The sequence below is a fragment of the Carettochelys insculpta genome, chromosome 9 (assembly GCF_033958435.1).
Source record: "Carettochelys insculpta isolate YL-2023 chromosome 9, ASM3395843v1, whole genome shotgun sequence".
NCBI classification, from domain to species: domain Eukaryota; kingdom Metazoa; phylum Chordata; order Testudines; family Carettochelyidae; genus Carettochelys; species Carettochelys insculpta.
Genome location: NC_134145.1, coordinates 34,645,667 through 34,666,428, shown reverse-complemented (window position 1 = coordinate 34,666,428; position 20,762 = coordinate 34,645,667). Strand labels below are relative to the sequence as shown.

The window sequence follows — 20,762 nt, the reverse complement described above, 5'->3', positions numbered from 1 at the left end:
GAGTTTGCCCCGTGGAGGCGGCACAACTCAACGCTAGGCTCTTAGTACTCTCACCTAATGGCCAGGCTTTATAGCCAAAACGGCTGAGGTTCTTTAATTGTGTTGGCTGCTTTACAGTAAACCAGAGAAACAAGTTAGGCTTATGCACAAACGGTTACCAAAATTTATTAAACTAGATTCTAATCATGTGGTTACAAAATTGCTAGTGCCTACTTATTTAAATGTATAGATGTTACACACACAAACAAGTTACAAAACTGAAGCCACGATCCCAAAGAAAGAAAACAAAGTATAGAGCTCTATTTCAAAATATGTGTACACTAAAGATAGGAGATCAGGTGTGGGTGCTTCTTACCCTCCTTGCATCTCTCGATTCCAGCGGTGCCAAGCCAGGATCAGTCACCCAATTCCGCGGAAAGACGAATAAGGGACAAGGCTTAGGGACCCTTTTAGCTGCAGAAGCCTTGGGAGGCTGTCACTTATCTGACCAGCAGATAGATAGTGAAAAGCACTCAAAAATCATGGTGCTGTAGGTCCCATACTTATACCTCTGTACTCCTTTATTCTCTTTCTCCTTTCTTATGCCAAATTGGGGCTGGTCTGTCTGGGCGACGCCAGCTCTCGCAAGAGTAGTTTACACTTGCACGGGAGAGAAACAATAAGTTTCGACTACTGGACATTCCTTTTATTAGGGTAAATATTTTCCCACCTAGGATGTTGGTGTGTGTGCATCACGTTATTTAGTAGGGCTGAGAGGGGGGCTGGCTGTCTGGCTACATGTTGTGACAATGCATTTTGAAGCACAAAATACAAACTCTCTGAGGGCCACACTCATTAGTGTACCTCTTCATGCCAACCGTTTCTTCTGGTGTAGTTACAACAATTAATATGGAATATGAGATAAATTATTCTTCTCACTGATTAGAAGGCTAAGAATATTCCCTAAGGGCTTTTTAAGGTTTTTATCGACAATCCTGGGTGTGACGTTAGCAACATGGTACAAATTAAGAGGCAAGCATTTAATCAGGAAAGAACATTTCCTAGAAATTAAAAAAAAAAAAAAAAAAAAAAAAAAAAGGTTGTTTAGCCTCATGTTAGACATGGTTGGAATACTGCATTAAAGAATCCATAGCAGCAACAGGGTCATCTTTGATCCAGCATACATACCATGGCTCCACTGCTTGTTACTGAATCAGGTGGTAATAAGCGCGTCACTCTTGTTTGCTCCAGGTGGTTAGCCAAACTTCAGAAGGTTATTCTGTTAGGAGAAGAAATTGATCATGTGATTCAGTTTAGTTACAAGGTGTGTGCAGTTCTATTTCCCTGCACACCAAGGGAATCGAACAGCTTCTTAGCAGTTCCAAGTCTCTCTTTAGCCAACAGCTTACCCCCGACATCTGCACTCTAAGGTTTTTTCTGGGCTACTCTGCTCCCAGGGTTTGCTCTGGCTCTCTCCTTGGTTTTCTGCTCCTTCTCCATGTCTTTCTGGGGTGTGTTTCTCACAGATCTGTTTTCTGTCTCACACAGATGCACATAGCTCCACCAATAAGTGTCTCCAGCCCCTGCTTTTTCTATATCAGTCCCCAATGGAACCCCTGGCGCTGTGTTGTTCAGTTGTTACTCAAACCTTTCCAAGTACTGTGGTTTGGGTGGTGGCTTCTGTTGCTTCAGCTATCTGGTCCCATAAAGGAGCTAATTTGTTTTCTCCACTTACCATGAATGAATGAATGGTGGCTGTACAAGAGGGTAGTATGTTAAGTGGAAATTATATACTTTCAGTCATTGGAAAAATCCTTGTATCAGGTTTGAAGCAGTGTTGAAATGAATTGCTTGTTTGCGAAAAGTCTCCCTGGAAAATACCCAAACAGCTCGGGGTCGTCCAGTCCAAATGAAGTGGAAACGAGCAGGCACTTGAATAACTACTTAAACAGAAATAAATGACACACCAGCCTCTATTGCAAAGCTCATTGCTGTTTTTGAATAACTGGCAAATGAGACAGTATGTAGATAGGCTCTCAAAGAAAATAAGACTTTAAAAATAGTGGCATGGATTTGTAACCAGTGTAAATTGGCACCACACCACTGAAACCAACGCAACTGTTGAATTACACCAGCTCAGAATCTGGCCTACCAAGCTTTATTAATGTTGCTGAGTTGCACTTTCCCATTTCAGAACAGAGCTCAGCCTGAAAAGTGTCCCCTTTTTTTTCCCCCAGTTATTTTTCCTGGAAAGCTGCATGGTCAAATTTTGGCCTGCACTGCCTGCTAATTTAGTTTGGGTGCCTGTTGTGCACTCAGGCCCAATGTGACCTGCGTAAACATGATGAGCTTTTCACCTACTCAGCCTCTGGAATTTTGAAGGGGACTTCAAAAAGAAATCATTGCTTGGGGGTCAGGAGCCCACCTACTGCAACTTGGACATTTCTCAGCAGTCACCGACTGGTATTAAGGTTTCAAACTAGCCTCAGGCAGGGGGTAGCCTAATTCTTTAATTAAACCACATTTTACTTGAGAAAACAAGAGTTATCTGGGATCACACAATGTGTTTATTTCCTCCCCTCCCAAAAGATTTGGAAACTGGTTTTCTGCTGGAAGCATGGGGAGGGGGAAAGAGGGGAAGTGCTTTGTTAGTCTTGTAATGGTTTGCAACGTGATTGTTAGTGAAATGCCAAATGTTGATATTTACACGATGATATTTGCATACCTAAGCTTCAGTCCATAGAAGAATGTGGACTCGCTGTATGGATGCTGTATACATGTTTGTGTTTTAGGGGAGTATGGGATACCACGGCCTTGGTATTTCCCTCTGCAGGAGTTTTACTGGCGTGGGTCTGCCCACCCAAAAGCTGAGAAGACATCAACTGCTGATGGTGAGTTATCTGAAACCTCTGGTGCACTGAAATAACCTCCAAACCAACTGATCCATTCAGAGGTGAATACATTATGAATTCATTATGTGAGCCACTGAAAAAGTTAGAGACAGATGTACAGTGGGAATCTTAGCAGGTGGCTTTGGACTCTGAGTGGCCCGCTATTATTAGTGAGTTATTAAAGGATGAGTCAGTGTTCCACCTGAGGGCTTTGAAAATGTGCGTAGGTTAGCTGGGAACCTCAGAGTTGCATCTCTCTAACTCATGCAGATGAGCTGTTATTACCCAACTCAGAATATGGTGTACTGAGTCACAATGAACATGATAGTAATCTTAATTGGTGTGTTTACACTGTGACTATACCTCTTTCCCCGGACCTGAGTCTCACTTACTTTGTCACCAGTGTAACTATTAACTTCATTAGGAGTACTCCTGATTTACACTGGAGTGAGATCAGAATTGTGCCCTTTAGTATGTATGCCTACACATGTAGGTAATATATATACACCTTATTTTGAGTGCCTATATAAACACTTCTAACTGATGCTAGGGTAATTAAGAACAGCATCTGGCTCCGTTTTTTCACAGAAGTACAGTTGAACCTCTCAATTACAAATAAATACCAGAGTCACAAATTGACTGGTGAACCACATACCTCATTTGAATCAGAAGCATGCAAAAGTGCAGCATAGACCAAAACAAAATCAAATACTGTACAGTACAGTATTACATGCAAACCAATTTAAAGAGAAAGTTTAAAAAGAATCGACAAAGTGAGGAAACTGTTTCTGTGCTTGTTTCATTGAACTGAAGATGGCTTAAGTCATTTTTCATCTACCTAGTGAAATTTCAGAGTTGTATTAAGTCAATGTTCGGTTGTAAAATTTTGAAAGAATAGCCATAATATTTTGTTCAGAGTTGCAGATGTTTCAGAGTTGGGAACAGCTTCCATTTCTGAGGTGCAGGTAACTCTAAGGTTCTACTGGAACAGCCAGAGAGATGGAGGAATCACTCTGCCTGTTTCTGCATGGTCAGTCTGCCATTTACATCATGACCCCTCATCATCTGTGATGGACTGCTTGCAAGGGGTCTGGGCACAAGCAGTTGCTTCTAGAACAGCAGGGTCTAATTTCTGCAAACATTCTGAAATTCCCCTCCCACTCTTCCCACTTGTGAGGGTTGGGAAAAAAGAAAGAGCAACTTTGTTCCCCTTGAAGGGGATTTACATTGTGGTATATTCTAAGCAGAATAAACAGCTTTCCCACTAGCCTTACAGTTAGGGGAATTCAGAATGAGAGCACTTGTCCTGGATATTGCTACAGTCCATTCTTTGTTGCTTTTTCAGAGCATCTATCAGCCAAGGAGGCATTGAGTGCAGGGGAATGACCTGTATGTGTATAGGTGTGGAGGGAGATTTTAAAGGTACAAATAGGAGGTGGGCCAGACATTTCCCTTTGACTTCTTTTGAAAATTCCAGACTTATTGCAGACTCACTTAGAGGGTTTTAGCATTTAGACCACCCCTTTGGGATGCCTATCAATGCTACCAGAAAAAGAATTGTACTTTCAGGTTATCACCCCCGCAAGTGCTGTGTTTGCTGTAAGATGTGCCTCGGAGAGGGTTAGGCGGGAGACCCTTTAAATGCTAAAGCCTTCTGGTCTGGGTTTCTGTATAATGCTGTTCAAATTGCTCAAGCGAGGTATTACTGTCTGTATGAAATCTGAGCATCTGGCCCAAGGAGCAGTTCATTTTCCAGGATCAACATTATTTTAAAAAAATTCACACATCATAATTATGGATGAGAATGCGTCCTATAGTTATCTGGAGAACGTAGTGCTGCTCCTGGCTAGAGGGAAAGGATACTACCCCAGGTAACCCAAACAGGCCCGTACTGGCACACAAGAATTCAACATTTCATAACTCATTTCCTCCTCTTTTTTAGGGAGGGTAAAACAGAAAAGGGCAGAGTTCCATGAAGAATCCCTGCATGGAAGGCCCGTAATAGTTCATCTATTTGAAGGGCGAGGGTCCTTCAGTTCTTCAGCTTACTTAATTAGTTTCTTCCTGCCTTCCTCCGCAAAAAGGCAACAATTATAATGAACAATTATATCCTTCTTCCTTTTAGAAAAACTGTCGTGCTCTGGAAAAAATGGTGAGGAAATGCAATTACAAATAAGACTACATCCACACTTGGAGCCAAGGGGTGGGATTCCTAGCTTGAGCAGATATACTAGCATGCCAAAAACAGTAGTTTCACTATGGTAATATGGTCAGTGGCAGCATGGTCTAATTGCCCAAACTAGGCACATAAGGTCCTGGCAGGGCTGTACTCAGAGCCGCTAAGTCACTACTGCCAGTTCTACTGCAGCTACACTGCTGCTGTTTGCTCACTAGCTTGATGAGAGCTGGTATGAATGTGTCTGCGTGTTCTGAGAGTCACATGGTCTCTAGCTCCCCACGCACACATAGCCTAAGGCCTGGCTTACAGTGGGAAATTAGGAAAACTCCACACCCTGGAGTGACCAGACCTAACCCCAGTGTAGACAGCACTAGGTCAGTGGAAGAAGTCTCCTGTCAACATAGCTTCCACCTCCCGGGGACCTGGTGTACCTGCGCCAGCGGCAGAAGCCTGCCCATGGCATAGCTAATGTGTTCGCAGAAGTGTTGCAGTGACATAAGTATAAACAAGTCCTAAGATGCCAGGTCAGCCCAATACATTTCAAAGATTGGTAGCTGTGCCATGTGTTCCCACAGCAGTTATGTTGCTCAGGGTGTTTCTCTAATGCTGCCCAGAGCATGCCTCCCAGCACAAGCAGGCAGGCAGGCTAGGGGTAGCACTGGCTGGGTGAGCGCCCTAAAAATAGCAGGGGATGTTGTCGTGTGGCAAGGGGCTTGGGCGAGCTGCCTGCACTCAGACCCACTGGTGTGGGTGAGACTGTACATGGGTGGCTAGCCCAAGCCACCACCACTGCTGCACTGCCCACGCTGCCATTTTCAGTGCCCAGGGTTAGCACACGGTTGTTTACCTGTGCTGGCAGGTGCACTTCCAGCTGCTGTCCAGACATGCACCAAGGCCAGCTCGGCTTCTGTGGTTGAATTGCGTACTGCTGAACTCCATGAGAGGTTTTCCATTACCTTTAATGGCAACAGGACTGGGCAAGACTAAACTCTGATGTAAAGAAACATATTAGTATAGACTAATAGTTGCAGATCATGTCAATGTATTGCAAATGGCATTTCAGGTTACAGAGAACCTCTGCTTCTAGCTACATTGTGGGGGGAAAATCCCATCGGAGGAGTCGTTTTTCTTGTGTCCCATGTCCCCTCTCCACATAAACTCATGCAGTTGCTCTTCTTCCTAGAGGAGTGATTGAAGCACATGACTGAGAACTATACATTAACTCTTTCACACTGCCCTTGGGTATGTCACTTAACCTCTGATCTCCTGTTACAAAGTACCTACTAAGAGGGAGTGGTTTGTCTTTGCCCGCAAAAGCTTATGCTCCGAAATATCTGTTAGTCTATAAGGTGCCACAAGACTTCTTGTTGTTAACAAAGATTATAGTCTACAGTTACCAACACAGTCAGGGCATATCAGCCCGCATGGTAGAGGATGTAAACCAGAGCCAGCCAAGCACCTGGGATTCTAGGAAGAAACTTCCACTAAGGAGCTGAAAAGGTGTCAGTCTTGCCTCGGAAGTGTCTAGTCCTGAGTACTGGGAAGAGAGGTGTTAGTTTGATGGGGAAGAGTGCAAGTGCTAAGTTCTTAACGTTAGCATGGGGCTTTGATGATGAACATGGGTAAGAGCAAATTCCTGCTTTTATTTGTCACTATCCTAATTCTCCCAGTACCTCTCCAGAGATGAGGGTAACCAATGCATCAACTTTTGGTTAATGTAGAAAAAGGTACCGGAGAAGAATGCAGAGCAGCCTGGAAGACCACTGGAGAGCAAGAGGCTGGAAACATAATGGAGGAAACAGATGAGCCGGAAAAGTTGGAAGAAAAGAGTGACAATCAGGGGGAGAAGGATGGTAAAGAATCCAAATGTAAACACAAAAGAAAAAGAGAGCACGCCAAGCAGGGGAAGCCCAAGGCAGAGGCAAAGGACAAAGAGGAAATGACTAGTAAGGAGAGAGAGAGAGAGCGAGAGAGCAACTGTGACTTTTCATGTTAGACATTTTAATCTCCAGGTACTTCACAGAAAGCCAGAACCTTGTGTATGTGTGAAACAAGAGCAGCACTCTATGTAGGAGCACAGAGCTATCCACACACCAGTAATCATGGGTCATATGACCAGTCCTGTGCTGCCACCAAGTCAGCGCTCTCTCAGGAGGGCAGGCAATGGTAATGCTGCTGCCAGCTCTTCACTGGGGTTCAGCCTTCATTTCTGCCAGGGACTCCACAGGTTCTCTGCCTGAAATAAATTTCTGCTCCTGTGCTGTCCACAGCCACCCACTCTTTGGGCTGCGCTGGTTTCTGCAAAATCAGTGTGTTCCACCGCAGGGCTCTGCAGCTGGGCCTCTTCCAGTGGTGTCTGTCCTTAGACCATGTTAGTTCTCTTGCTGAGTGGCATCAGAGGGGCACAGGCTAGGGTTAAACAGGGGCCATTACTTTAATACCAAGACTTGAGAGACATCAGGGAAGATAAAGGCAAAAAGTCCTCCCCGAACCCATCCTGTAGCAGGTCCTGTATATGTAGAGAAATACCTGGTTCCAAAGGAATTATCTGAATTGATCTGTCTCTGCGGCCTTTTCTGCTGATGACTTTAGCTTCCATCTAAACATTCCTCAACATGACCTGGTTGATAGTCAAGGGCCAGTGCTGGCTCTGTGGGGAGACAGATGAGCATTCTGCATGGGGTCCCTGGAGGAATTCATAGCAGCAAGCTGGTGATTCCACAGCAGATTCCTCTACCGCAGACAGCTAAGGGCTCCACTCTCAGACTCTCTTGAAAAGCTGGAGGTAAAACTGGGGTCATGAGAGCCCATCCTCAGTATGTGTCAGTGACCTGCATTCAGGGTGAATGGAAACAGGACAGTGCTTCAAAAGGAGCAAGCCAGGCAAGGGGCAAAGGTCAGTTCAGTAAATCTGCTTCTAGCACCTCTTTATCTTTGTTTTGTTTTGTTTCATCAGCTCCCAAGTTCCAGCAGCTCTGACACTGCAGTAGCAGGGGCTTTGCTGGTCACTAAAAGGAGCCGCTTGCATTCCATCTCCCTAGCATGAGGTCTTCAGCCAGCTACCTAGTAATTGGCGCGTGTGAACAGTACACAATAAAACAATTACAGGGTTAATGTAATTCAAGGTTCCACTGTTACCAGTAGGCGGGGCAGAGTACTCAGATCACAGCTGGCATGAATAGGTGTGACGGGAGTTGAAGGATGGCTGCAATGGACAGGTGAACTAGCAATAAGTCAATCCAGTCCAAGTAGCACAACATAAACTGCCCTAACTGGTGAGCTTCCCGGAGCTTGCACTAAGCCCTCATTTGCATTCCCAACAAACATCACAATGTTATCACCATCCACCTGTGGAGTCGGAAGAATGACCAGACTTAGCCCCGGGGAAAACCCAAAGAAGTGCTGTGCTGCAAGCATGGTGTCTTGTATCACAAAGCTGCCCAGCCTGTCCTATGACCATGGCTGCTATGTGGTGCCAAGTAGACCCATGATGTAACTTGGGGCTTCTCCATTGGCTTTGTTTAGAACAGCAGAGCCATGCAAGTTGCTGAGAGAAGTGGGGCTCACCCAAAGATTGGCCACACCCAGACAGCCTAGACTGCACCTCAGTGTAGCCCTTCGGAGAGCTGAGAAGTGAAGTAAATGATGATTGCAGAATAACCCTCCCCATGAGCCCTGAAGTATTCATGTAAATAGAAGTGCACAGGATCTGCACAATAAATATTCTCAACTCCTATCATTTGTTCTCATATTGCCGGAGTGTTAAATTTCCTACAGAAGCTCTCTGCTTTGCCTGGAACGTGATTGTGAAGTTTAAAATTAAACTTTTGTGATCCTCATGGGAAATTCACCCCTCTGCAGAGCTCATCTTAACTGGTGCCTAGACAGGGTGAATTTCCCCCACTAGGATTAAAAGGGAGCTTCATATTACTTTAAGCAGCATGGTGTAAGAAGAAAAAAGGCACAGCTGGCCAGATGACTTGAATGGTTTAGCAAGAAATAAAGCCCCATGTCCAGGCTGTGGTTTAATCTCTCAGCACATCAACAGACAATGAAACCTAAACAATCTCTTTCTGTCACATTTGACCAGACACAAAACAGTCATCTTCACCTGACCTCCTTTCTGCACAAACCCTCTCCCTTACCCAGATAAGTACAGAATAACTCCACGGAAGTCAATAACCCTACTCCAGTTTCAAACTAGTGTGAGGGGACACTGGGGCCTGCGACTTACTGTTGTAGTTTACACTGTGACTGTGCTGCTGTAAGCAATGATGTACTGAGAGCTGTAGCCAGAGTGTGGCTCTGACTCCCTTTTTGTTCTTGATTTCTTGCCTGTCAAGTAAACTCCTTTTTTGAACCTGAGCCTCCAGACCTGGTCCCAGGTGTGTGCGTGCAGAACCTGGTGAAGATTTTTGCAGGCAGGCTCAGGCCAGCGGTGGATGGCATGAATGTTACTTTCTATGAGGGCCAAATCACAGCATTCCTTGGCCACAATGGAGCTGGGAAGACAACCACCATGTAAGTGTTAGCGGGAGTTCGGGCTGTGCAAATTCAGGTTATTGCCCAGCTGCTCTGACCTTGAGGACGCCAGGCTCCTGGCTGCCACATCTGCAACTAGGATGTAAGGGCAGGCTGTCCCCATGCCAGGACATGCTGGCTCTAGAAGAGTGAGAGCATGGAGTGCAAGACATGTACAATGTGAATGAGATAAAACATGCTCTGGATGAAAACCCCATAAGCAGGTTAATTGGCAGCAGGGGCCCTTCTGGCAGAAAGAACTGAAGATTCTCTACAAGCACAGCTGGGTTCTGTTGTTGGTTACTGCCCTACAGCTGCACTGACTGAAGTCTTATGTGGTGCATAGCCTGGGCAGAAGTGAGCATAGAACATACACACATCACGTCTCCTAGAGCTGGAAGGGTATCAAGTCCAGTCCCCTGCCCTCTTGGCAGGACCAAGCACCGTCCTGGGCAGATTTTTTTTTTTCAATCTATTTGCCCCAGACCCCCATATGGTCTCCTCAAGGATTAAACTAACAACCCTGGGTTTAGCAGGCCAATGTTCAAACCACTGAGCTAGTGGATGTAGGTGGTATTTATGTCTCATAGCATAGCTATGTATTTATGTACAATTTATATGTAAGTGGTACACCCAATGTAAAACTGCCCTTTTGTTCCCGAACACCAGAGCACTAGAAAGCCTGGGGTCCTGTGTTTTCTTTTTATACCCAGAAGGTAATACTAGATCCATACATTAGTTGATCTACCGCACAGTCACTGTCTCCTTTCAGATTACAGCAAAGCAGAGTGCAGTAGGACAGAGTAGCCAAGTATAAACCATAGTTATGTTATGCATTGTTATGACTGTGCCTCTAACTTAAAAAACTTTGGACCATTTTTCTGGCTCTGTGCCCCAGGGATACCAGGGTATGTCTACACAGCAAGCCTTATTCCAAAAAAGCTGTTCTAGAATAGCTATTCCGAAATAACTTATTTTGAAGTAATGCTGCTACACACACAAATACATTTCTAAATAGCACTTAGCTAATATTGTTTGGCCAGCCACTGAGAACTAGATCAAACTTGTGTAGAAACCAAACCTACCCTAGGTGAGGACTATATATTATAGATAATTTATACCAAACCTCAACCCAGACACTAGTAGAGTTACTGTACATGATCTCAGGGTCTCACTTGCGTATTTTATCAGGACTAGACTCTGGAATTTGTTTCATCAGCCATTGGAATAAGAAAACAAAACAGCAGAAATGTAGCACTTTAAAGACTAACAAAATGATTTAGTCCCTGACTTTTTTGGAATAAGAAGTCATCTTGTGCCACCTAGTGGCCCATGGGAGACATGTCTCTGCTTATCTGAAACTGTGGATGTACATTTTTTCTGGTGTTGTTTGGCCAGGTCAATCTTAACAGGCTTGTTCCCACCCACGTCTGGAACTGTCCTCATTGGTGGGAAGGACATCCGGATGCACATGGATTCAATTCGGCAAAGTTTAGGCATGTGTCCACAGTACAACATCTTGTTCAAACAGTAAGTGCCAGCTGATCCATACTCAAGAACTGAGCCCCCACCTCCCAGGCTGGATGCGTGGGTTGTCCCCAAAGCCCACATTGTTTTCTCTGTGCTCTCTTGGCAGTGCACAGAACTCAGAGGCAGAAAGTGACATCTGTCCTTCCTCCTGTCAGTACGTCTGAAAGACAGATGCCATTTTACTCTTTCATAATCTCCAAGAGGAGACACGTAGAGGGGGCGGGGCAGGGAGGACTGCAAAGTTAACTTCCCTCACATCATATGTTTGGCTTGTACTGTGCAGGTTCCCAAGGACTGAGCATGCTCAATAACACTACAAAGCCAGCTGCCCACATTCTGCCACCTCACCACTGCAGGCCTGCACGGTCATCTCTGCCCAATCCCCTACTTCCACTGGCTGGGCCCAATGTTGTTATTCAGGGAACTTAAGTATTCCTGGTGTAGTACCCAGAGGTACTGAGATCTCATCTGGGGTGAGTGAAGTCTCCACTCTACAGCCTCACCTGAGAGCCAGCTGGCCTTTAGCTCATGTGGTAGAGTGCAGGGCTTTAAACCCTACGCTCACAGGTTTTATCCCTGGTGCTGGCAAGCCACGTCTGTCAGTGTTACACTGGTACAGGGGCTTTGTGCACTGTGGAAGGGCTTGGGAACCAAACATGAGAATCAAAGCACATTCTAATCCAGGGCTGTGCAAATCCTGGCAGGAGGCTGTGCTGATGGCGGGTGGCACCATTTTGGAAAGGCAGGGAGGAGGGTAGACAGAGAAGCAGCAAGAGCAAGGAAGGAAAGGGCGATCCTGAGGAGCTTCTGGCCAGCCAAAGTTGGTGCATGTAAAGGGTGAATTGGTTCCTTTTTTGCTATAATTGCGTGCTATTGACCTGTGCAATCTGCTTCTTCCTTTAAACTGTCTCTGTGGTTTTCTGTCTGTTTTCACAGCCTCACCGTAGCAGAGCACATCTTATTTTATGCCCAGCTGAAAGGGAGGTCTCGAGAAGAAGCTGTGCTGGAGATGGAGATGATGCTGGAAGATATTGGCCTCCCCCATAAAAGAAATGAAGAAGCTCAAAATCTCTCAGGTGCCCAACGATTTGTCCACAGAAAATGCTGCACCATCTTTGTTCCAGTATCATTTTAATTTCCTGGGGACAAATTCTGCCAACTGCCAAAGTTGTCCCTTATTTCTTGAGTGGCCCCGTGAATTTCAAAGGTCTTTCACAAGTAGTATTGGTGGCACAATCTGTTTATAAGGTATCAGCTGTGAATGTCTTTGTGATGCATAGTACTTACTTTAAGGATGCTGAATAAACATACATATTTATATACAAAAATGGGTTCCCTTAATCTTGCCCAAATCCCACTAATAATGGTCCAAAATGCAACATCATCCCATACTTCAATGTTCGAGGTGAAGACCAATGTTCCCTCTAATCTTTTCTTCCACGTGCAGATTTTTTCCATCCAGGTGTGGAATAAATTTTTATGTGCAGTGAGTCATGTGCCAATGTGCACCACCAGGAGAAAAAAAAACTTAGCTGTGGGCACTCTGCTAAGCAACTCGTGGCATCTGAATCTCTCCTCAGTGGCTGCACAAGTGTCCAGCTTACAGAGAGCACTAGTGAATAACCTAGAACACTGCAGTTCATGGGCTGTTCATGTCATTTAACGGGCAAAACTGTCTAGTGGAGTGACAGTGAGGTGCAGCATGTGGGTGTGGTGATGGATACAAAGATTCAGAATCAGAGGTTGGGCTAGCTCAGTACTCAGAAGTTCTTTTACTTCACTGATCTCTTGGTTCTACAGATGTGGGCTGACCAATATCATGAGAACAAGCTTTCTGGGACCATCTCTAGAACTTCCTGTGTAGATTCCAGGCCAGAACCAGAAAATGCAGATACTGCATAAAAATGAGAAGTAATGAAAAAGTATAAGCAACATTTTTTGAAACCCAGCAAAATTGTGTATTTATTCAAACTTCTGATCCAAAGTTCAGGACTAACAGTTGTTCTTATTTTACCAGCTTGTCTCCAGCAGATATAGACAGTCAACTGCTATCACAGGCTGCAATGCATGCTGCTCTCCTTTCTCACGCTCACGTTGTGTCCCTTTAGGTGGTATGCAGAGAAAACTATCTGTTGCCATTGCCTTTGTTGGTGAAGCAAAAGTAGTCATCTTGGATGAGCCCACCTCTGGAGTAGATCCGTATTCCAGGAGGTCTATCTGGGATCTTCTACTGAAGTATCGCTCAGGTAACATGCTCTAGCAAAAACAACAAGAAGTCCTGTGGCACCATATAGACTAACAGATTTATTGGCGCATAAGCTTTCGTGGGCAAAGACCCACTTCGTCAGACGTATGGCTTATGCGCCAATAAATCTGTACTGATTTATTACTGATACTGTACTCCAGAGAGGAAATCTCTTTTTAAAACCCCTCACAAAAAAGCCTGTGTCAGTGGCAGAAACTTGACATAAACCAATTGAGTTTAGGTACTTTTCTGATGTATTTGAATAGTTTTGGCACCAGAAATAGGATGTAGTGTCTGTATGTAGAGTAGGGATTTGCAACCTATGGGTGGGGACTCAAACACAGGTCACCATTAGCTTTGTTAAGGGTTGCCAGCTGGGCAGTTCCAAGCTGCATGTGGCTGTTAGAGAAGTCATTTGCAGTTTCTTAACGCTGCTGCCTCAGGCAGATATCTATCACTAGAGATACCAATTACCTTATGCCTAGGTGCTGAAAGCTTAACACTTGTGTTAATTGGTTTTAATTACTGTTACCTGCTGGGAACAGGAGGGCTGGAGGAGGCACCTAGCCTAGCAGTCCCAGTGAAGAGGCTGCCAGAGGAGGACAAGTGTTTAAGGCTGGGGCCATTTAGGGCTGCAGTGGCGGGGCGGGGTGGGGTGGGGGGGGGTGGAATCTAAGGCTGGGGGCCACTTTAGGCATGTGGGGCTGGGTCTAAGGCTGGGGGCAGTTTGGGGCTGCTGCGGGGCTATGGGTCTCCTCGCTCCCCGGCCACGGACCCCACAGCTTGCTCATATTAGTGAGGGAAGTCCACTCGTTTAGTGAACATAGGTGGGTATATGTGTCCCTCGTTTTAGCGAGTACTCATAAGTAAAGTACTCTTTATACGAGGGATGGGTGTACTGCAAACATGATTCATGCAGCATAGTGTCATACAAGGCAAGTGATATGATTTATGTCAGTGTGACTCCTCACAATGTAAGGCACTACTCAGTGAGGGTAAGTGAGGTAGAGCTGGGCCCGCTATTTCAGAGGAGCCAAACAGGTTTGGAAAAGTTTGGGTATTCTGCTGCTTGCTCCTGAAATGGCTACAAAAAAGAAAATCTTCAGCTTCTCTCTGAACCTACTGAATACCTCCCATTTAAAAAATAAAGTTTCTGGGAGAGATTGCTTATCAAGGGGCCTGATTCGATCAAGCTTATTCATTCTGAGTAGTACTTTTACTCAGCTCCATACAGTATGAGAGAAGGCAGCAGAATCACCTCAGAAATAGTTTTCATTTATATACCTTGTCCAAGCTTTTAATTCTTGGTTGGTGCTTCCTCTCATCCTGGCTTAGCCAGTCCCCTGTCACATTCTACTTTTGTGAATGCTCAGACAGATGTGTCAGACTCTCAAGAGATGTGTTCAGTTCTATAAACAGATGTTTTTCAACGGCATCCTGGGGTGAAGGTGGTGGTGGTCTTATCGGTGTTATGTTCTCACGAGCATCACCGGGAGTTCACCTACTCATGTGGGAGCCTCTATAATTTGTACAGCTCTTTGTTTTCAATTTGCTCATTTGCCATCTTGCCTACATCTGCACTCGTTTCTTTGAATAAGGCCCAACCTTACAAGACCAGCTTATGGTGAAATCTTTGGCTCTTATTCTGCGCATTTATTTCAGAAGTGCTGTACTAATCCCTGTATCTTGCATACAACCCTAATTGTACTGGAGCAGTAATACCTTGCAGTACCTCTGTATTCCTTCTCCTAGGCAGAACCGTCATCCTCTCTACACATTACATGGATGAGGCAGACATCCTTGGAGACCGAGTGGCTATCATTTCACAAGGAAAACTGCTCTGCTCAGGCTCTCCTGTTTTCCTAAAAAACTGCTTTGGATCTGGTTTCTATCTTACCTTGGTTCGCAAGATGAAAAACACCCCAGGAGAAGGAGAATGGGGTTCAGTAAGTTTCCTGCTCCCTTGTTGCATAAGCAGACTTCAAATATTCATTTCAACAAGTCAGAACCTAAGTAGCAGCTGTTTGTTGCTGTGGACAAAGCTGGCTGTAGAGTAAGTGATATGTCCCAGCGAATAAGAATGAGAACATGAGGCCACCTCCCTTCATAAAATTAGAGAACTGCTGCAGAATTTAAATATTCCCCTCTTAACAGAGCTTCTCTGACTTTATGAATGTACATGACTTGGGGCAGGGGCTATTTAAGGTGCAAATGGCAGTTAGGTGGCCGGCCCCAGAGGGTGAAGTCCATCTGAAAATCTGCTCCACCATCTCCATTGAACATTTCCCTGGGGAGTCTCAATTATCCAGGCATGAGTCCTGCAATACACCGGATGTTATCATGCCTTCTACTGCAGTTATCTCAGGAACTATGGCAGTCTGCCACTTACTCCTGGTTAACGCAGTTCTCCAATAGCTCAAATACAAGGGAACTGGATTGGTTCTGATCCTGTAGATCCCAGTTTGTAAACCCACTAACATAGTGTCTGCCATATGGCCTTTGTTCATTTAGCTTCCCCAAGTAAATGCACATAACTTAGAATGCCATAGGATTACCAGATGTGTGGTGGGGTGATACAATGCTTGTATGAGAAGTATTTTTGTCTGGCTTTTATGCTAGTCTGAGTTTATTGAGTTTAAGATGTTCCAACTAAGACAAATTTCTCACAGCCCTTAAGCAGTGTAAAGGCTGATGAAACAATGCCGGAGGATAACACTCTTAGGCTGTAGTTTGCATGTACTCTGTGCATTTGAAGCACTTCACATCCTCTTTCTTCCTCATCTGTACTAGCACTCCCCAAGCTGTGGATCTCAGTGCTCATGCTCTTGCTCCAGGTGTGCACCTAAAGATATAGTGGAAGGTCCTGAACAAGAACTGGATGGTAAGAATTGGGTTCATTCACCTGGTCCAGGGCATAATGTTGTGAAACATGGCAGTTTCTCATAGTGTACTACCACTTGAGCCCTAGAGAACCCTGCTTTTGAGATTTACTTTTTCAGTATTGTCTGATGTGTGTGCTTTGTCACCTACCACGTGCTGAGGCTTCCTAATAGTTTTGCTCGCCTTTGGGTGGCAATTCCCCATCTGAGACTCGTCTGAGATCTTATGCTCCAAGCTTGGGTCTTCCTTTGCAGTAGGTTAATAGTTTCAAACTCCTGTATGTTACCAGGTGTGATTTAATCAAGACAGGAAAGACATCTTTAATGTGAAGCAAACCAATTCTTTGTGTGAACACCACCTGAGTTTTTCAAATATGAAGCAGTCCTGTAGCACATGAGACTAAAAATGTATTAGGTCATGAGCTTTCCTGGGTAAGATCCACTTTTTCAGATGACTGGAGTAGATACTTTGAATACAGGGTTTATACAGCAGGGAGGCAGGGAGTGGAGTGGGAGAAGGAAGGAGGGGGAAGTAAGGAAATAGGGTTACCTTTCACTAGTAGGACCAATTGATAAAGCAAATTAAGTAGGATATATCCCATTCCTGCGGCTATCAAAGGTGAGGAAATTGCCCTTGTCATGCATGAGATAATTGACATCTCTGTTAAGACCTAATTTAAAGGTAGCAGATTTGCAAATGAATTCCAGTTCAGATGCCTCCCCCTGTAATCTTTTGGTAAAATTCTCTTATAGAAGAAAGGCTACTTTTAAATCCATTATTGGAAGTCCAGAGAGGTTAAAGTGTTCCCTAAAAGGTTTATGTGTGTTCCAGTTCATGATGTCAGATTTTTGTCCATTCATCCTTTGGCTCAGGGGCTGTCCAGTTTGTCCAATGTACCTGGCAGAGGGGCATTGCTGGCATGTGATGGCATGTCTCACATTAGTGTGTGTGCAAGGGCATGAGCCCCTGGTAGTGTAGCAAATGCGGTTAGGTCCTGTGATCGTGGTGTTTGTGTAGCTATATGGACAGAGCTGGCAATGGGGCTTGTTGCAGAGAGAGGCTCCTGGGTTAGTGTTTCTGTGGTATGACATGTGGCTGCTGGTGAATATTTTCTGGAGGTTGGGTGGCCTGTCCCATAAGGACTGTGAGATTGAAGGATCGTGTTCTAGTGTAGGTTGTCAGTGATCTACTGGAAGGATTAAAGGTGGGGGCTGTAAGTGGTGACAAGTGCTGTTCTGTTATTTTCTTTGTTGGGACTCTTATGAAGTAAGTGACTTCTGTGTCTCTGTCTGTTTCTTTACTTCTCCAGGCAGGTAATTAAGTTTTAAGAATGTTTGATAAAGATCTTGTAGGATTTTGTCTGTCAGTGGGATTGGAGCAAATACTGTTGTATCTTAAGGCTTGGCTGTAGATAATGGATTGTGGGATGCGTCTTGGATGGAAGCTGGAGGCTTGTAGGTAAGAATAGCCAACAGCCATCAATGGGTTTCCAGTACAGAGTGGTGTTTATGTGACCATCACTGATTTTGTGCTAAAGTATTCAGAAAATGGATCTCTTGTGTGGAATGGTCTAGGCTGAAGTTGATGGTCAGTGGGGAGCACTTTAGTAGATGCTTCTGCAAGTCAAATCATCATGTTGATAGGCATTTAATCGTTTCTTGCTGCACAGTTCTAAAGTCAGAGCTGATCAGGAGCCAGCTCAGTCTAGTGAAGTATTAGCAGAGATATTTGTGAGCCCATCCCACCTTATGTCATCTCAGCCTTTGGAAGCATTCTCAAGAAATTAAATATTCATTTTATTTGAGCACTCTTCTGCTTCTTCACAGGGGACGTGACTGAGCTTACAGAACTAATTCATCATCATGTTCCAGAAGCAAAGTTAATTGAAAGTATTGGTCAGGAACTCATTTACCTTTTGCCAAGTAAAGATTTTAAACAGCGAGCTTATGCCAGTCTCTTCAGAGAATTGGAAGAAACCCTGGCTGACCTTGGGCTCAGCAGTTTTGGGATTTCGGACACTCCACTTGAAGAGGTAATGGTGGCTTTGATGTATTTGTCCGTCCTCCCAGAAATCCCACTGGGAGAGCCTAAATTCCAAATCGTGGACCTATAACAATCCCCTTGGAATTTAGCATAAACCAATAATGTTCATTGTGACACACAGCAGCTCAATAGAGATGGGAATTCACAAATAATTCAAGCCTGGATGCCCATCAAAATAGTTTATAAAATGGAGCATGACTTGTTGGTCTTAGATGTTCCTCTCTTTTTATCTCTGTTTCTTTGCTCCCTCACACCTTTTTTGCTTCTTGAACTCTTTCCTAGGGGATCGTTGATGTTGTAGTTAGCAGCAGTAGCGATGGGATACCAAGGGTGCTTTGCAAGTAACATTTAAGAGGATAATGTCTAGTGTCTCACAAATTAGATGACTCCACACGTGTTACTAACCAGGAGGTATGCTTGTCTTTGGCAGGTCTTCTTGAAGGTCACAGCAGATGCTAACCCTGGATCACAAAATGCAGGTAGATATCCATAATTCAGTGTCTGATGCTCTTTTCTTGGGCATTCTGCATTCTGATAACATACTAAGAATGAGAATAATAGCTTCCAGTCCCATACGTCTTTCTTTTCCTGATATATCTGGTCCGCAAACTGTGCTGATGTTGAGCCTGATCCATTAGCCAAAACATCAATAGAAGTCAGACTTACATTTTTGCTGGATCAGACCCATAACCATATATATCAAAATCCATCCTCAAGTCTCTAAAGTATAAGTGGTTTTGATATTCAGCACTCTGCTAGCTGTAAATGTGTTCATTACAGACTTTGTTTCTGAACACAGCGGATGAATTCAGGGAGAGGATTAACGCTGTGGTAGCCAGCCTGCCTGGTTGCAGCTGAGAGACAGGACCACTGGAATGCAAAATAATGTAGTTGACAGGAATATATAGGTTTGGGAAAATCTGCTTCCACCAGGGCTAAACATCTAGGGAAACTTACCCAGCAAGGATGAACAAGACTGGAATAGCCTCTCAGCCCTTCCTCCTAGGGAGTAAAGCATGTGACCATTTCAATTCCCAAAACCTAGGAGGTGCTCAAGAAAATGGCTCTGCTCTCAGGAAAGCCTTCGCTGAGCAGAAGGGGAAGGCCGAGCAACCCCCTTCAGCAACCAATGGAGCCTCTCAAACCCCTGCAGGCCTAAGAGGTGATGGGAGTGAAGGCAAAGGGTCCCGGCAGAATAAAGGTTCTCAGCTTGTCCGTCAGCAAATCAAAGCACTGCTCATCAAACGGTTCCACCATTCTATGCGTAGCCATAAGGACTTCCTTGCTCAGGTACCGCTCGTTCCTCCATCACTGACAGTGAGTCTTCCCAAAAGAGTCCTCAGCTCCAGTGGCCGCAGGGATATCGCTCTCAGACACAAGGGTGGTGAGGGCAGTTGGTACCAATGCCTTGTGAAGGCTGTTCCAACTAATATCCCAGGTGTTCTGCATCGCACACGCAGGGTAGCCGTCCTGTAATTTGCTTCCTCCAAGATGTTTTTGCTTTGATTGCTACTGTCCCTGATATAGTCCGTGTTGATAAAAATCAGCACTATGGCCACTCTGGATCTTTGCTGGTAGTGCTGGGAATTAAATGGTGGCTCTGAGAACAGGAAAAGTCTGATCCACATGCTATTGCTGTGCTTCCTCTGTGTGTGTGTGTGTGTGTGTGTTGAGCTGTACGCAAAAGTCACACCATAATGTTTTGCCTTTTTCCTTCAGATTGTTCTCCCAGCCACTTTTGTGTTGTTAGCTCTGATACTTACAGTCATTATCCCTCCCTTTGGAGAATATCCCAGCTTAATACTACATCCTTGGATCTATGGACACCAGATTATGTTCTTCAGGTCAGAGGAACCTTTCTTTACTTTTATTTTTCCAAGTAAATCTCCCATTCCCTGTTCTCCTTAGCATTTAGGACTGCTGGGTTGCATCTGCTGCTTCATGGCTCTGACGCCTCTTATTTACCCCTGGATACTTAGATGAGCATGAAATTGGCTTGGGTGGAGAATCCAGCCCACTGTGTCCATTGTCTTTTTGCAAAAGACTGGTTCTCAAAGGTTTTCATTTTGTGAATGACCATCTCCCAACTTCCATGTGCTGTACCAAGGGTTTGTATTACATGAGTTTGAAGTGTTGTGTTCCCCTCTAATCCTTGGGCCAACTAAAGTACTAAAGACTACAACTTCCAACAGGTCATGGAGCTGTTTGTTCCTTTAGCTCAAGTGATAGATCTGTGCTTTGGTGCTGAGTGTTGCAGCTTCAGACCCTGCTGAATACATGTGGTGGAGGCCGTTGTACTTAGTTATAGGTAATATTTGGACAAAGTTAAAGAGCAGATGAAAGTAAATGTGCTTTGATACAATGAATGAGGGCTGCTGCTGCTTGCCTCTGTCTCTCCCATTTTGGTAGCTGACATTTCCGTTTCCTGGATGTCAGACTTTATGGCTGTGTCTACACTAGCTCCCTACTTCAAAAGGAGGATGGTAAATAGGAT

The 20,762-nt window shown here is 44.7% G+C and overlaps 1 protein-coding gene across 1 annotated transcript in view; it reads left to right on the top strand.

The window, feature by feature from the left end:
- ABCA4 (ATP binding cassette subfamily A member 4) overlaps positions 1-20,762 on the top strand; it is a 109,198-nt gene that overhangs the window by 49,546 nt on the left and 38,890 nt on the right. The window contains exons 17-28 of the mRNA XM_075003286.1: positions 2,772-2,870; positions 6,771-6,995; positions 9,393-9,570; positions 10,969-11,100; positions 12,037-12,176; positions 13,209-13,346; positions 15,098-15,291; positions 16,136-16,226; positions 18,052-18,257; positions 18,699-18,747; positions 19,314-19,558; positions 19,988-20,112. Of these exons, the coding sequence (XP_074859387.1) occupies positions 2,772-2,870; positions 6,771-6,995; positions 9,393-9,570; positions 10,969-11,100; positions 12,037-12,176; positions 13,209-13,346; positions 15,098-15,291; positions 16,136-16,226; positions 18,052-18,257; positions 18,699-18,747; positions 19,314-19,558; positions 19,988-20,112 (1,822 nt within the window). The remainder of the gene's footprint in view (positions 1-2,771; positions 2,871-6,770; positions 6,996-9,392; positions 9,571-10,968; positions 11,101-12,036; positions 12,177-13,208; positions 13,347-15,097; positions 15,292-16,135; positions 16,227-18,051; positions 18,258-18,698; positions 18,748-19,313; positions 19,559-19,987; positions 20,113-20,762) is intronic.